This window comes from Artibeus jamaicensis, unplaced genomic scaffold (assembly GCF_021234435.1).
Source record: "Artibeus jamaicensis isolate MK-2021 breed Jamaican fruit bat unplaced genomic scaffold, CSHL_Jam_final contig_2170, whole genome shotgun sequence".
Taxonomy (NCBI): Eukaryota; Metazoa; Chordata; class Mammalia; order Chiroptera; family Phyllostomidae; genus Artibeus; species Artibeus jamaicensis.
Genome location: NW_026521445.1, coordinates 828,463 through 844,183, shown reverse-complemented (window position 1 = coordinate 844,183; position 15,721 = coordinate 828,463). Strand labels below are relative to the sequence as shown.

The following is a 15,721-nucleotide window of genomic DNA, read 5'->3' as shown; positions in this document are numbered from 1 at the left end:
GTATTCTTTTAACTGGACTTTTTAGAACTTTCTAACTTGAACTGAGGTCAGTTTAAAAAAGAGTTAGCTTCTCAAAGATCAGGTTACTTCTCTACTAGAAAACCTTCAGCTTTTTATTTATTGATTTTTTTAAACAGAGAAAGAGAAAGAGAGAGGGGGAGAAAGAGAAGGAGGGGGTAGAGAGAGAGAGAGATTTGTTGTTCCCCTTATTTATGCATTCATTGTTTTTTTCCTTGTATGAGCCCTGACCAGGGATTGAACCTGCAAGCTTGGCATATTGGAACAATGCTCTGATCAACTGAGCTGTCTTGTTTGTTAGCTTTTCATAATTCCCTAGTTTGGCTTTCAAAGATAATAACTGGTAATATGACCTTACCCTCCATTAAGGTTTCTTACTCATCACAGTGCACAGTGCAACACTGATTGGCCAAAATATGCCTGACTCTCCATCTTCCTGATTTTGCTAAAGACCTTTCTTCTGCCTGAAATGCCCTTTGTCACAACCCTTTAAATCTCACTCAGTCTTCCGCACTGAGCTTAAATCCTGTGTCTTTTGAGAAATATTTGCAAGTTCCCTAGTAGGAATTCATCTTTCCCTCCATCTACCGTCCACTGTAATACTTATTTGTCTGCCATATTATAGTTCTTTAAGAATATCCGCTCCCATTATGCAAGCACTTTAAAATTAAGGACTTTTGGGTAACATACATAAAAAAAAATTTACACTCCACAATCTCTAGCAATGCATTTTATATGTTCCAAGTAATGAATAAGTTAAATAAATGGGTCCAATAGTTTGGCTTCTTTAAAAATGAACTGAAATTCATTTCTGCCATGCAGAGTCTGTTTCAACTTCCTTTCTACATGCCCAACTTTTGGCTCCCTCTCTAGCTGGGTGTTCTGTGAACATTTCCAACTACCTCTAAATCTGAGGCCTCTTCCCTTCTCAACTTATTTGTCCTGTGCCTTCCCCATTTCTAGAAATGAGACCATTTCTTCACCAGTTTTCAGGTGCAATATTTATGACACTTTGTTACCTCCCTCATCCATATATACCAACTATAGCTCTATAACCCCATCCTCTGCACTGCCTATTTCACTACCTTAAATATGAAGGGCAAATAGCCATTAATTATTCTGTTAACAAACTAACATTGAACATCTATGCCATTGGTCTTTGTTTCTTTAAGAAAGACCAAATTAAATTAAAGAATATATTCTATTCTATCCTATGCATAATTTGATTGCATAACATTATATATTAGAATATTGTATTATATAGTAGAATATATTATACTACATTATGGAATATTATATTATTGGATGACTGTAATAAATTCATCTTTAATAAATGAGTTTGGCAGGAAAACTGAAGCTGAAAGTGAAAGTAATATCTAGAAAATATAAATGACAGAAACGTCATAAACAGTTTTGAATGTAAGTAGAAAATATAAAATAGATGTTTAATTAAACTAAAATACATATTGAATTTATTAATTAGTAAGTGAAATATTGTAGAAAAGAGATGAACTGTGAAAAGACAACTTTGTGGACAATCTGGAAATCTCCCACACTATACACAAATCAATGTGATACACCACATAAACAACACAAAAAACAAAAACCACATGACCATATCAATAGATGCTGAAAAAGCATTTGATAAGGTATGGCACCCATTTATGATAAAAACACTCAGCAAAGTGGAATAGAAGGAGCATTCCTCAACATAATAAAGGCTATATATGAAAAACCTACAGCCAACATTATACTCAATGGGCAAAAACTAAAAGCTTTCCACCTAAGATCAGGCACAAGACAAGGGTGTCCACTTTCACCACTCTAGTCAATATAGTATTGGAAGTTGTAGTCAAAGCAATCAGACAAGAAAAAGAAATAAAAGGCATCTAAATTGAAAAGAAGGAAGTAACGCCACCACTGTTTGCAGATGACATAATAATGTACATAGAAAATCCTATAGACTCCACAAAAAAAACCACTCAACCTAATGAATGAATTTGGTTTTCTTGATTTCTTAATGAAGCTATTCATTTCCTGACTTCTAACTTAAAGTAGTTATAATATTTGCTTTCATCATTGTGAGAAAATGAATAAGCAATCATAAGACTGGGTATAACTCATTCCTAATATTCTCAGCAAAGTACTTTTACATTGTTTAATATGACATTCATCCTATTTTAAGTGTCTTTTACACTGATTATACTTGCCAATGTATCTGAGGGCAGAAGTCTGTTTATCTGTTCCAGCTGAATTACTTGCTAAGCAGCCATAGATCCCTGCATCTTTAGGAACTGCATTTTTGATAAATAAGGTGCCTTCTGAGGTCATCCTATACCTGTGGACACAAAGAAGACAAAATTGATAATACCTTTCCCAGTTTTCAGGTGCAATATTTATGACACTTTTGTTACCTCTCACTAATTGTATCAGGAATCTTTCTTCCAAATATTTTCAAATATTTTAGAATTATATTTTTGATGGTGAAAGCAGAAATGACTAACATCTCATTTTATAAGCAGAAATGTAATAATAATAATAATAATAATAATAATAATAATAATAATCTTATGGGTCCAGTACTTGTTTGAACCAGGGAGTGCTCTAAGAGTTGTATATTTATTAATGTTTTAAATCTTCAAAACCACCCAGTAAGTTAAATACTATTATTATCTCTGTTTTACAGGTGAGCAAAGAGGTTCTATAAGTCACCCAAAGTCAGACTTAGTAAGTGGAGGAAGCGAAACCTGAACTCAGTCATCTTTCTCCACGTGCACCGCTATGCTAAATGGTTCCTCAAAACGAAAACGTGGGAGACCCTGGGCCTGGTGTCACACAGGGAGTCACCGCTGAGTCTAAACACAGAATCTGGCTCACATCTGAGCCCCCCCCCCTCAAGCCAGACCCAGAGTAATGGAAGCCCAATAGCTGGAAACGTCATTGTTTACGTTCCACGTGTTCATTACGCTCTTTGAGTGTGAGAGGACTCAGTGTCTTTTAAAAGCATCCAGTAGGGAAAAAAGCACATTTCAATGGAGTATGGCAAAGTGAATGGGTATTACAAAGAATGCCTGCACACACTTTAATTACAGCTACTCTTCTGTCTTTTGCCTCCTATTAAATCCCAGGGTGAAAACTGCACATTCCTTAACCCCACAGAAAGTTTATTATCCTCATTTCAAATACTCAAGGCAAACCAAGTGTCACGGGGTTATGTCTGCAACACAAAGTACTGGAAAGCACTTGACCCCAACTATTGAACTCAAGACTTCAGAACCTCAGATCCTATAGATCCAGCATTTATTGACATTTTGTGATTCATATTTTCTTGACATTTCCTTGCCTATTTAGAAAATTGAAAGCTGTGGATTTTGGTCAAACCTCCCTTACTGATAAGGATTTGTTCAGACTAGTTTTTTCCCTAAATTTCCTCCACTTTTCTCACTCAGTAAAAACAAAGAACATGATACAAACCCAGTACCTGTGTGAACCCACGATAAACATATCATTCACGGTCCAGGCGACCTTTGGTTTGGGGTAACCTGTTGCAGAGCACATGATGGAGACCTCAGACCCTCCTGTGAACGACTGGTTCTTGGGCATCACAGTGACTTTGGGCGGTTCTGCAAATAAAAAGAAACATAAAGTGAAATGCCAGCCTGCCTTGATTTTAGGAGCTGTTTCTGTCAGCAGATTGGCAGGCTTCTCACCGCCACCCCTCCCCGACTTTTCTCTTTTGTACTTGCAAGAGTTCATTCATGCAAAGTAACCAGCTGAGTGCAGTACCAATGCAGCAGACTTGCTCCCCAAGGCGAGCAGGAGGGGCAGCCCCTGGTTTCTGGCTCTCTGAGACCCAGGTTGTACAGGGGTCCTGGACCCCCCAGAACCCCTCCTCTCCCTGAGAGCCTGATGAAAGCTGTGGCCAGAGCCCTAACGCCTGTCTATGCACCCCACAGGCCTGGGGCAGGAGGGAAGGACTGTCTCTGGCCGTTCTTTCTGGGTCCTAGTCCATCTGGATGGAGCCGCACAGGTTGCTCCTACCCCTGGATCCCGAAGGCATGAGGATTGCCTTGGACCTGCCCTAAGAGACTGAGGAAAGTCTGGCTGACTCTCCTTTGAGAGGATGTCAGGGACCTGGTCCCAAAGCTAGTGACAGTAAGAGGTCCAAATAAAAGCTGGGAGTGGGAGGGCTGCTGGAGTAGGACACGATAATTTTGGCATCTAAGAGGTAAAGGTGTGTGAAGGGGTCCCTGTATCCAGTCACTTTCCAGGTCCTGCCCAGCCCCTGGACTTGGCCACTGGGTGGGCTGGGCACCAGGTATACAGTGGCCCTGTTTTCCTGGGGCATCTCAGACATGTAAAAAAAATTGGTCATCATGGCCTGGTGGCCACAAGCTTGGCACGTCAGCCATGATGAAGCCCCTGCTGAGGGTGGTATCCAGCAGCTCTGCCTGGACTGTTCCTGAAGTAAACAGTGTCGTCTTGGGCTGGAGAAGATGAAATACACCACAAGATGAGGAGCACCTGTTCTGCATGGCCAGGTGAAGGACACCTTTGAAAGCTGACAGGTCCCCACTGTTGTTCCATGTGCCCCCAGGGTAGACCCACACTCTGAGGCTCTCCCTGACCCTGCACTGGCCCACGTAGTCCATCTGGTTACAGTGGTCCTAGAGTTCCACGGGTGATGAAGAACACTCCCCCAAGGGATGTGATCAGGCCCCATGAAGAACGGCTCCCACTCTTTCATATTATTCTGTATGGCATTACAGTCTATACTTCACATCTCTTGCATGTTACACTGTGCCTTGTGAATAACAAGTGCTTAAAACTGTTGATGGAATACAGGACCACTCCCAAACTCTAACTTGACTCTGAGAGTTTTGTGCCTGCCAGCCTCTCAGGACCCTGCTACAGTGATCATTTGCCTCATGCCCCTAGATTCATAGGACCTCAGCTGAACAGAAAACATTCGTTATTCAAAGTTCCAGTGGTATTCCACTTTTATGGCAGAAAGTAGACTTTTGAAAATGAAATATTAAATCAAAAACTATTGCCAAAAACGACACAGCAATTCTCTGGAGTAACTGGGATGTTGATATATCTGGTCTGTTCAATTACAGATTCACATCTATAATATTAGACGTAAAGGCCTAATTTTCAAAAAAGGGACCATTAAAAATATGAAACAATTATCTGGGTATAAATATCCTCCACTTAATAATAAGATAAATAAAAATAAATTCATTTTCACAGTGTTTGGAATAGATGTCATGAACATCAACAAAAGTAAATTAATTAGTTCAACAACATGTGATTTTTTTTTGCAGTTATTATATCCCAAGCTCTGCGGTGACTTGGAGAGGGAAATACACTGACAAGCCAAACAGATACGCATGGTGTCAGCTTTTTAATTTACTATAAAGAAAGAAATTTGAAAAATTCAGTTAATCAGTTAGATTTGGATATATTTATGACATATCTTTATTATAAATTAGTCTGCAAGCTGTGGCTTAGTTTCACTAAGAAAAATTTAGTCTGTGGAATCCCCATTCACTCAAAAGACACACAGAACGGTGTTGCTAGACTGGGCAGCTCCAAAACTTGAAAAAAAAAAAAAAAACCCCAATAGTATCGCCTGGTCTCTAGCAGCTCACGACTGTCCTCCCTTTTTCCTGTTTACATTGTGTTTTTCAAATGTTAATGTTCGAAGGGTTTTTCCAGCCTGTAGACTTGGTTGACAGTCTCATTACCCCATAGATTCTTCTTGGTGAACATAGGGCTAGAGAAATGTGTGAGGTCAAGGGCAGGCTGGCCATGGCCTGTAAGTTCAAATTGTGATTCCATCTGGACTCCATCAGTTCTGAAATACCGGATGGCTGTGCGCGCGCTGTGGGGGCATCGTAGACGATCTTTAGGGTCGGGGGGGCGGGGAGGAAATGAACACTTTTTTTCTCTCTGGAATTGACTGAAATCCCACACTTCTTCAGTCTCATCTTCCTAAAACAAAATGTTTCTCATGTCTTGACATAGGACCACTGCAAAGATACAGCAGCTCCCGAGATTTCTGTCCAAACGAGGTTCTTCCGATGGAGTCTGCCAGCAATGACCTGGCATGTCTCCCAGCCAGAATCCCACTGGTATGCTCTGGAGTTCAGATATCAAAGTGAAAATAAATGTCAGCTACCCAGACCAGGATGCAGAGGGCTACGAGGTCATTTCTCAAATAAAGCCTGGATATAGGGTGTTGCTCGGGGTCACGAAATAAGTCTGTGTGCAACATACCAGTGGGATGACATCACCCCGCAGAAGGTGAGAAGCTTACCATCACCCTGGAAAGAATATTCCTGCTGACAGTAAGGAAATCAGACAGGCCATGAACAAACACAGGGAAGCAAAATCGGATTTCCACAAAATAATGGTTGAATGAAAATGGTCAGAATGATTCAGCTTTGAGTTGGTTAATTTAAAGAAAGATACAATAGGCTTCACTATAATTATTTTGGTAGGTTTTTTCTTAAGTGCTAGGATAAAGCTCCCAAGTTTTAATGACGTTTTAATGGAGTGGGAACAAAGGATGAAAGAACTATAGTTCAATTCTATCAGAGTCCAGAGTCTAATTTTTCACTTTGAAGAGAAGTAATCCATTCCAAGTTGATGTTCAGTCTCTTACCACACTCATCACCATTATCAACACCATCATCACCATCATCATCAACCATCAACACCATCATTGAAAGTAATGACTTGCTTTTCATTCGACAGAGCAATGGGAACATGGAACGCCACAAGGTATTAAGACATTAATTCACTCTTTATATTTTAATCATAACAAAAGCAAAATATATACATTTTTATAATTTCTCACCAATGATTTTAAAACATTAGACATAGATTATGATACTAAGAATGAAAATAAACACTGCTTAAAGGCTTAGGTGTCCTCATGCACTATTAATAGTAAGTGGGCAAAATGGATTAATTGTAAGTGCCCATGAAAACAGGCCAGGCTCTGCCTACAAAGGCTAAGGAAGAGAAAATTTTGTCTAACTCTTGGGAGTCTCCAATATCATGTTCACATACAGGAGGCATATGGGGAGGGAATAAAAGGAGGTTTACAGTTGTTCATATGGAAAATAATAATTAATAAATAATAATACAAGAAGCAAACTCTGTTTTGTGTACTCACAACTCTAAACCTACTTTTGTTCCACCCAGTATTTCCTGTTCGTGGTCACTGGGTCTGATTTGTTGCCTCTGGTAGGAAATCTTCAAAGACCTAGAAACTTTTGCTTTAAGGTGATTTAATTATTATGAATAAATGAATAAGATAATAGTAATGCACTGAATGACCTAAGCAACAGTTTAAAACATCACTACTGGTATATTTAGTGTATTTGGGAGAATCGTTTTTGCATTTGCTTTCTTTCACGTAACAAACATTTATTGAGTCTGAAACCTGTTAATGCTTGAGACACTTTACAGCCTCAAAGACCACACACAAAAGCATCTTATGTGTAACTAGGGACTAAATCTCTTTCTAGTTGTCAGTTCACTGAAAGAGGAAAAATGGGCAAAAGCTATGGCGTACCTTTTCTGTGCTAGGTACCTGCTAGACCCATTATTTATTTTTCAAAATAACTTCAGAGAGTGTTCCTGATATTTTACAGATAAAAGAAACTAAGGCCCGAATTGGTTAAATAATCCCTGTTGTCTGGTCCACACCTTAACGGGAACGATAATACTACCTCACTCACTATTATTGTGGACTAGCTGAATTAATATGCAAAAAATTCTTAGAGCAATTCCTGGAACATAGTAAGACTATGTAATTTTATTAATATCTCATCATATTATAAAGTCTGACAAAAATGATAAAATCGCTACTATAGTACTGTATTTAAAATACATACTTACCATATTTCTTGACTATAAGACCCACCCTGCCCCACCCCCACTGGGGAGGAAAATGCAGCGGTGACCCTGCTCCTTCCTCCTGTGACCTTGCCCCCCCACCACCCCTATCCACACAGTGAGCCAGATAAGCTGCATTCAGACTATAAGATGTACCCCCTTTTCCTCCCAAATTTGGGGGGAGTGCATCTTATAGTCCAAAAAATACAGTACATGTATATTATTTAGATATTCACATATGAAACTTGATCATAGCTCACATGCTTTCATATTCTACTTAGATTACACATCCTACCAATAAATGATACTTCTTATTTGATTCTTCTGCAATCTGAGATGTTCCTAGATACTCAAATATATAACAAAGTTCAATGTAATGAGATAAATTTCATTTCCCCACATTTCACTGACGGCAAAAAGTACAGTAATACCTATATCACCTGGCATATGCTAAAAAGAGTTATGATGATATAATGAGCACATGGTTATGATAATACCAATTTCATACTTAGTGAAGTAATTCTGGTCATGAGGGCCTTCATCAAGCATCCAGAGAAATATTGCTTTTCACTGCAATATTCTCTCTGGGAATATGGACTAATTAATGACAGACAGCCTCCCTTTCATGACAGCACAGGAGACAAACGAACACATCTAATATTCACACGGACATAACGTGAAGGAGAGAAGGAGGCTTTGTCTGGCACTTTGATGTCACGTGGCAGCGTGTGATTGAGCAGAAAATGTCAGTTCCATACTGAATATGCCCCCATTTAACTAGGGTGCATGTGCTCATCAACCTTTAAAGATCCTCCTTATGGGACAGCTAATAAAATCAACAGGAAACGTTTTCTGTTCGCAGATCCACCCACCCCTGGGCAAAGCCCTTCTTAGTCTCTAAGGAAGGAATGGCGTGGCATCTGGGAATTAAAATCAAGCAGTGATTTCTCCAAGTTATCATCACCCTCAACGCTGAGATTCCCAGAGATTCCTTACCCACATGGCAGCAACCTACACACACCTTGTACCTTTTCTATTAAAAACATTCAACACTCTCATTTTCCTATTCATACTTAAGACTGCTTTATTTTATCTTTTTGTACTTTACCTGCCAATAGCGTATACAGGCATTTCTGTATACAACGCAGAATGATAGAAAGACCTTGTTCAGGTCTGGGCTCTGACCTCTGGGGGCTCTGCACCATGGAGAGAGCCACTAACACCCCAAGACTCCAGTTCTTATGGGCAAAATCAAGTTACAAATAACACAATCTGTGAGCGTTAGATGACATTCATATCATGAGCTCTCAAAATGTTTAAATGTTTGTAGCTTTATTGGAATCACTTCGTGGGTGGCTGATGCCTCATCTGCTCTCTCTCTCTCTCTCTCTCTCTGCACTATGAAAGCGTATCTTCCCCCTGCTGTCACAGTCTAGCATTTGCACTCTCCAATTCCTGGATGTCTTTCTCTGTTGCTCACTGAAATCCACCAGGCTTGACTTAATAATGTGTATTTTCTCATGGTCCATTCGTGCTGGATATTAAAATGTCCTTGCTGAAGAGCTTCTCTGTAACAATTCCTTGTACACTCGAAGTACTTATCATGTGGCTACATCCTTTCCTTTTCCTTTCACAAGGTAAATAATTCTAATTCTTAACCTCTCCTTATAACTTCTATTTAAAGACATTTTAACATTTCTGTCTTGGAAGCATTAGGGAAATATGATTCTTTCTACCTAAAATTGAAGTGTTCTAACATCTTCACAGCACACAAATGCCTTGAGTAAGAGACAAAAGGAAATATAATGTGTGATATTCATTTACACATTTCATTGCATGGAATTGGACTGGATTAACAGAAGCTTGTCCTTAACCATGAAGTCAGTAGAACACATTCATCAGATAAAGTAACTGAGTATTCAACTTTTCTCTCTGTAAACTTTATAGCCACCTAGAATAAATTAGGAAAGCAAATATTTCTATGGTCAAACAACATGTTTTTTTATATCATTGCAATGAATATTTCATGTAAAACTTCACTAGAATATTTTCTTTAAAATCCAAAGGTCTTCTACTCACTCCTTATTAGATCCTTAGTACAGAAGGCAACACAAGTCAGGGCACCTTATTCATTTGTGCTGATTCACACCAGGACATTCAACAACCAAGGCAGTACATGAAATTAACACTGGACAGAAAGTCATGATCCAGGGGGCTTCATTTTAAGTATATGATTTCATCTCATCCAAATAAAATTCACAGACATGGCACTAGCATTCACAACATACATATACATGCCTCAGGTCAACCTCCAAAAATGGAAAGCTTTGATGTATTAAAATGTCTAGGAAAGGGATTGAGCTAATAGAAATGAGCTGATAGAAATGACTGTGATCGATAAGGGCTCAAAGGTCTGTCAAGGAGAGACTAAGTCCAGCCCCCAATGGCTTTATGGCTTAGAACCAGCAGAAGACCAGCTCCATCCAACGTGGCAACTAATTTCACCTTGCAGTAACCCCTAGCCTCATAATACGCTCATTGTAACATACTACAATACTAAGGGGCACACCCACGTAGCCATGATTGGAAACAAAGGTCATATAAGGACACAACATGGCCAATGAAGCTCTTAGGAGAAATCTCCATCCCTTTCCTGAAAAAATTCCTGAATATTCCTTCCCCTCATTGAATACCCTGCCCCTCGATTAAATTAGCCCTAATAAAATAAGTAAATCTTACCAGAAAGGCATTGTTCTGTCTGTGGAGTAGCCACTCTGTCTGCTCCACTAATAAACTCTCTTTCACTTTAAACTCTATGCTGGCTTGATTTTGAATTCTTTCTTGCACAAAGCCAAGAACCAACAGTGGGTAGTAGATCTTTGGGTACATGGACCCCTCAACTGCCTTCATCAGAGACAATTTTATTATGCAAACACAGAGATAGACTGCTACAAATCAAAATTTATTCCTGTGAAAATTGTGTGAAGGGAAGATGCTGATCAAATTTTCATGGCTCTCTTATTAGGCTAGCAAGTATAAAAAAACTATCCATTGAAATTCTGCATTATTATTTTTTTCAACCTCACTTTGTTTAGAAAGGAGTTAAAACAGCTTACTGTGTAACAGATCCTATAAAATTCCAGACCCCTGAGCTTTCCAAATATGAATTTTTGTCCTGTTGAAAACTTCTAGCTTCACACTTTAAGTTCAATCACTTTATGACACTTTTTATAGAACTCCCTATGGTGGACACCTGTTAAATATAAAATAAAAATTTTAAATATATAGAATAACTCCTGAAATTTTATAGTTACACAATAAACCTCCCAAGTAAGGAAAATAGTCACAGGTAATCTTGTCTGAAGGCCAAGTGAGGTCATCATCTCAACTCTGAGTCTTCAGGTCAATTTCATGCATTTGTCATCTTAAATTAAATTTCATACTTTTAGGATAAAAGGTGTGCAGGGTGGAGGGGAACAAAGGGGGGGAAAACAGAACAACTGTAATGGCATAATCAATAAAATATATTTAAAAACTATTTAAGGCATTTAACTAGCATTTTCAAGAAATCATTTTAAGAAGGTTATGTGCTGGATATTTTTCCTAAATCCTTGAAAATCCGAGAATGTCCTTTTGATTGCTTTTCATAGAAAAGGTAATTTAACTGGATCTTAAATTCTTGGATCTCAATTGTTTCTTTCAAAACTACATGTGTCTTTCCTACTACTATGCCAATGAAGGTTTTTTATCACAAACAACAGACGCCAGTGCTGGGTAACTTAAGCAGAAAATAAATTCACTGGACCCATATTTATGAACTACAAACTCAAACAGAACCTGGATATCAGGTAGAAACCAAAGGAGACCGATGAGGTGTCTGAGAACACGGCCAATGCAATGCTAAAGAAACAGTCTGTTAGAATGATGGAGAGAGGCCACTGGGACATTCGTTTCCGATGCCTCTGGGCTCAAGATTCCACGACGCTGCCAAGAGTGAAGTCTTTTTAGTGTCCGTGGTTTCAGCAAAGCCAAAATCCCACTGGGAGCACTGAGTGGCTGATGAGGTCACGTGACCTGCCAAGGGATTGGGGGGTGGAAATTTTCTGATCTCATTTGTTTTCTGCTTCCCACAAATTTAATAAAGAATCCCTCCCCAAATCAGGAAAAGCGATTGGACCCTAAGACCAAAATATGACAAATACCCTCTGCAATTATCTTCTAGCCTTTAGCAAATCTGAGAAGTCTAATGCCAGTTTAATTTTATTCCAATAAACCACATATTGTTTTTTTCTGCATGCTTATAGAGTTTTCTCCTTCATATAAGAAATTTAAAATTCCAGCTAGAATATGTCTAGATGCAGTTCTACCTTCATTGACCTTGCTCAATTTGCTCACCCAGGACAATTTTTTCCCTCCCTAGGAAAATTTTCTTCAATTATATCTCTGACTATTTCTTTACTTTTAGTTCTCTTTGCTATATACCCATACATGCTATATATCTATGAACCTCAGATTGAAGTTCCATTCTCTGAATTATAACCCTATGTATATTAATATATTCAGACAGCTACAACTAGCTAGACTCTCTTATTTTTTATTAAACAGTGTCATCAAGTTTGAAATATATAATTTTTTTAGATTCTCAAAACATCCTGTTTTGTCCATCTGGGTCCCTCAAACTCAAGGCCAACCAACTAGACAGACCATAAAATGAGCCTCTGAACAGACTTATACCAATAGAGATGATACAGACTAGCCAGTAATCATGTCATGTCAGATGTGTTTATATTTTTGTCTCATATATTAGGTAATATCTCACCTCAACACTTGTTTAAATCATTTGATAATCATTATTCCATTTTACCAAAAAGAAGAGAGTCCCTTAAAGAAGAGCTTCCCTTAAAGATATACATTTCTAGGTAATAGGGCTCATTCTATAGAACAGGTTCAAATGCTGTTTTCAGAAAGTCTTGTCCATGAAACCACCTGCGAGCTCTCTTATAAATGTCGATTCCCAGGCCCCACGCTAGGCCTATGGGATTAGACTTTCAGGACAGAGGGTTCGAAATTTGCTCTTTAAAAAATAACTTCCTTGGGTAATTCTTTGCTCATGAAAGCTTGAGAACCACTGCTCTGGTTCATGAATCGTAAACATACTAAACATACTAAATGTGAACCTGCATGAACAAGGAGGGCTCTGCTCATATTTTACAACCCCATTCTAAAGGACTTCGGGTCAGGAGCCAAAATCAAATTTCTATGAGCATTTATTCTATCTGAAATAATCATTTTGATGAAAATAGTTTCACAATTCTGGTAACTCAAGTTTTGCCTTGGATTGACCTGAATAGTCTAGGCAGGTTACCATGAGGAAATGCAGCGGCCAAAACCCGCCTTTCCCTAGAGGTTTCACCTTATCAGCTAACAAAAGGCACACACTCGGACTGCAGAGCGTAACTACCAGTGAGAAAATGAGGATCAGGTGTCCACCGTTTTATTAATTCTCAAGGTGGTTTCACTTTTCTGCCATTAATACCATCCGAAAAGCCAGCCTTGAAACTCAATGGTCAGTCTCTTAGGTGACCTTGTTAAAAAATCATCTGACAGTGTGACTTCAGGCACGATATTGTATGAAGTTGTTTCTAATGCCATAACCAAACAGCCGGACCCAATGCTGATGTCATAGGCTTCCCGCATCAAAGATTTGAAATGAAATATTTTGCTGAGGCAGCAACTGAACCTTTCAGCCTAACAGGGAATGACTGCCAAAGGTAATTTGCTCATTACGTTAAGACTCCCGGCTGGTCTGTAGACATTTAGAAGCCAAATAGGATTCTATTGAAAGAGATGCTTTGGAACAGCTTCTGATCTTAATTTGATGGTCCTGTGTAATACACGTATTTAGTAGCTATTAAACCATCATTAACACACTTGTTTTCAGCTATCAAAACCTTCAGTCTATGTAGACATAATTCAAGTTTGGCCTTACCATTTGCTTATTTTCAAATAAGCACCGTGTGTGTGTGTGTGTGTGTGTGTGTGTGTGTGTGTGTGATAAACAAGGTAAAAACAACTCTGCTAAACTTTCAAGAAAATCAAATCAAGATGAGAAACATCTTAAACCTTAATTAAAACAATGTAAGTAGATTAATTAGATATGACACTAATATACTCAAATTGGGAAGAAATTTTTGGAACCTGTCATAAAAACAATTAGATTTTTTTAAATCTGCATGATAGATTGGAGAATTTAAAACTATTAAATCGTCTAGAGACAATTTTCTATTTATATTTCCTTGAAGTAAAAGTGTTCCACTATTAGGATGAGTTGTGTTGGCTTTAAAGTCATGTATCAATTGCTGGTGCTTTAGTTTCCAGGCGAGTCAGCTTTAGACTGACGACTCAAGATCCACAAGCATTCTATCATTCAAACTGTAGTTGTTCGGGCAGACACTGTCCCTCTGCGGCAGCCAACTTAAGGGAACAGAGATCAAAGGAAGCGACAGGAAGACACTATACCTCGGAAGTTATCATCAGCACAGTACCTTGCACTGTAAGGAAAACAGACGCAGCAGATGACCCTCCTTCGCTGGCAACCAGGCACTGGTACTCTCCAGCATCCGTGACCTTCACCGTCCTGAGCTCCAGGGAGAGGTTGCCCAAGAGTCGCATCCGTGCTGGGTCTGCCGCTTTAACATCTCTGTCGTTTCTCTGCCAGGTTAGATTGTAACCCACGGCGCTGATGACGACACATGTCAAAACCGCCCTTTCTCCAGGAGCCACTGTGACATTGCTTGGCACTTGGATGACCGGAGGGGGCTCTGTGCAAAATGGAGAGATTTTAATCAAGAGACCCAAAAGCCAGTTTGCTCACTTATGGATGTGGTTTAAAAATGAAATGAGTATGTATCTGATATCTAGTAGAAAGGATGCAGTGCAACAAAACTTACTGATTAATACATGTCTGTCACCTCCAGACAGTTGTCTAGTTGCAAGATGCTTTACAAACACAGCATCTTTATACACCAAAATGTATTCAAGTCTAAGTCTATAAATTATAAAAAAGGCGTGGCAAAAGGATATGACTAGATCGATTTAGGATTGGAATAAATGAAATCTTTTACTTATTTATTTAATTTATTTATTTTTAGAGAGAGGGGAAGGGAAGGAAAAAGGTGGGAGAGAAACATCAATGCGTGGTTGTCTCCCATGTGTCCCCTACTGAGAACCTGGCCTGCAACCCAGGCATGTGCCCTAACTGGGAATTGAACCGGTGACTCTCTGCTTCACAGGCCCATGCTCAATCCACTGAGCTATACCAGCCAGGGTGAATAAATGAAATCTTGATTTGAGTTTTAAAAAAGTAAATGTTAAGACTTTTTCATTTGAAAATATTTATGTATCGAAGTATTACACACCTGAAACCTATATAATTTTATTAACCAATGTCACCCCAACAAAGTAAATTAAAAATATTTGTTTCCTGTTTTAAAGGAAATAGCACATAAAATACGGTCGATGTGGCAAAGATAAGATACAATCTTATTAACAAGATACAATACTACAACAGTACAGTTAGACAAAGTTGCCCCCAGCAGGGATGGGGAATATTTTCATTTAAGAAGGACAAGCTAACAGTAGGGACAGACCTTTAATAAAACTGTATATACACAGAGCCATGTACACAAAGGTGCTAATGCCCATACATTTCAGACGTGGTCAAAAGCCACTTACTGCAACTGTTTAACCAATGTTTTCAGAGAGAAGCACTTAGTGCTTGAGTTTGCTTTTG

The 15,721-nt window shown here is 38.8% G+C and overlaps 1 protein-coding gene across 3 annotated transcripts in view; it reads right to left on the bottom strand.

Annotated features, from left to right (window-relative positions):
• The window catches only part of HMCN1 (hemicentin 1), a 389,618-nt gene that overhangs the window by 201,380 nt on the left and 172,517 nt on the right, over nucleotides 1–15,721 (bottom strand). For all 3 annotated transcript variants that reach the window (XM_053658522.1, XM_053658525.1, XM_053658524.1), the window contains exons 11-13: nucleotides 14,475–14,750; nucleotides 3,500–3,641; nucleotides 2,229–2,356 (exon numbers count right to left, since the gene is read on the bottom strand). In XM_053658522.1, the coding sequence (XP_053514497.1) occupies nucleotides 2,229–2,356; nucleotides 3,500–3,641; nucleotides 14,475–14,750 (546 nt within the window). The remainder of the gene's footprint in view (nucleotides 1–2,228; nucleotides 2,357–3,499; nucleotides 3,642–14,474; nucleotides 14,751–15,721) is intronic.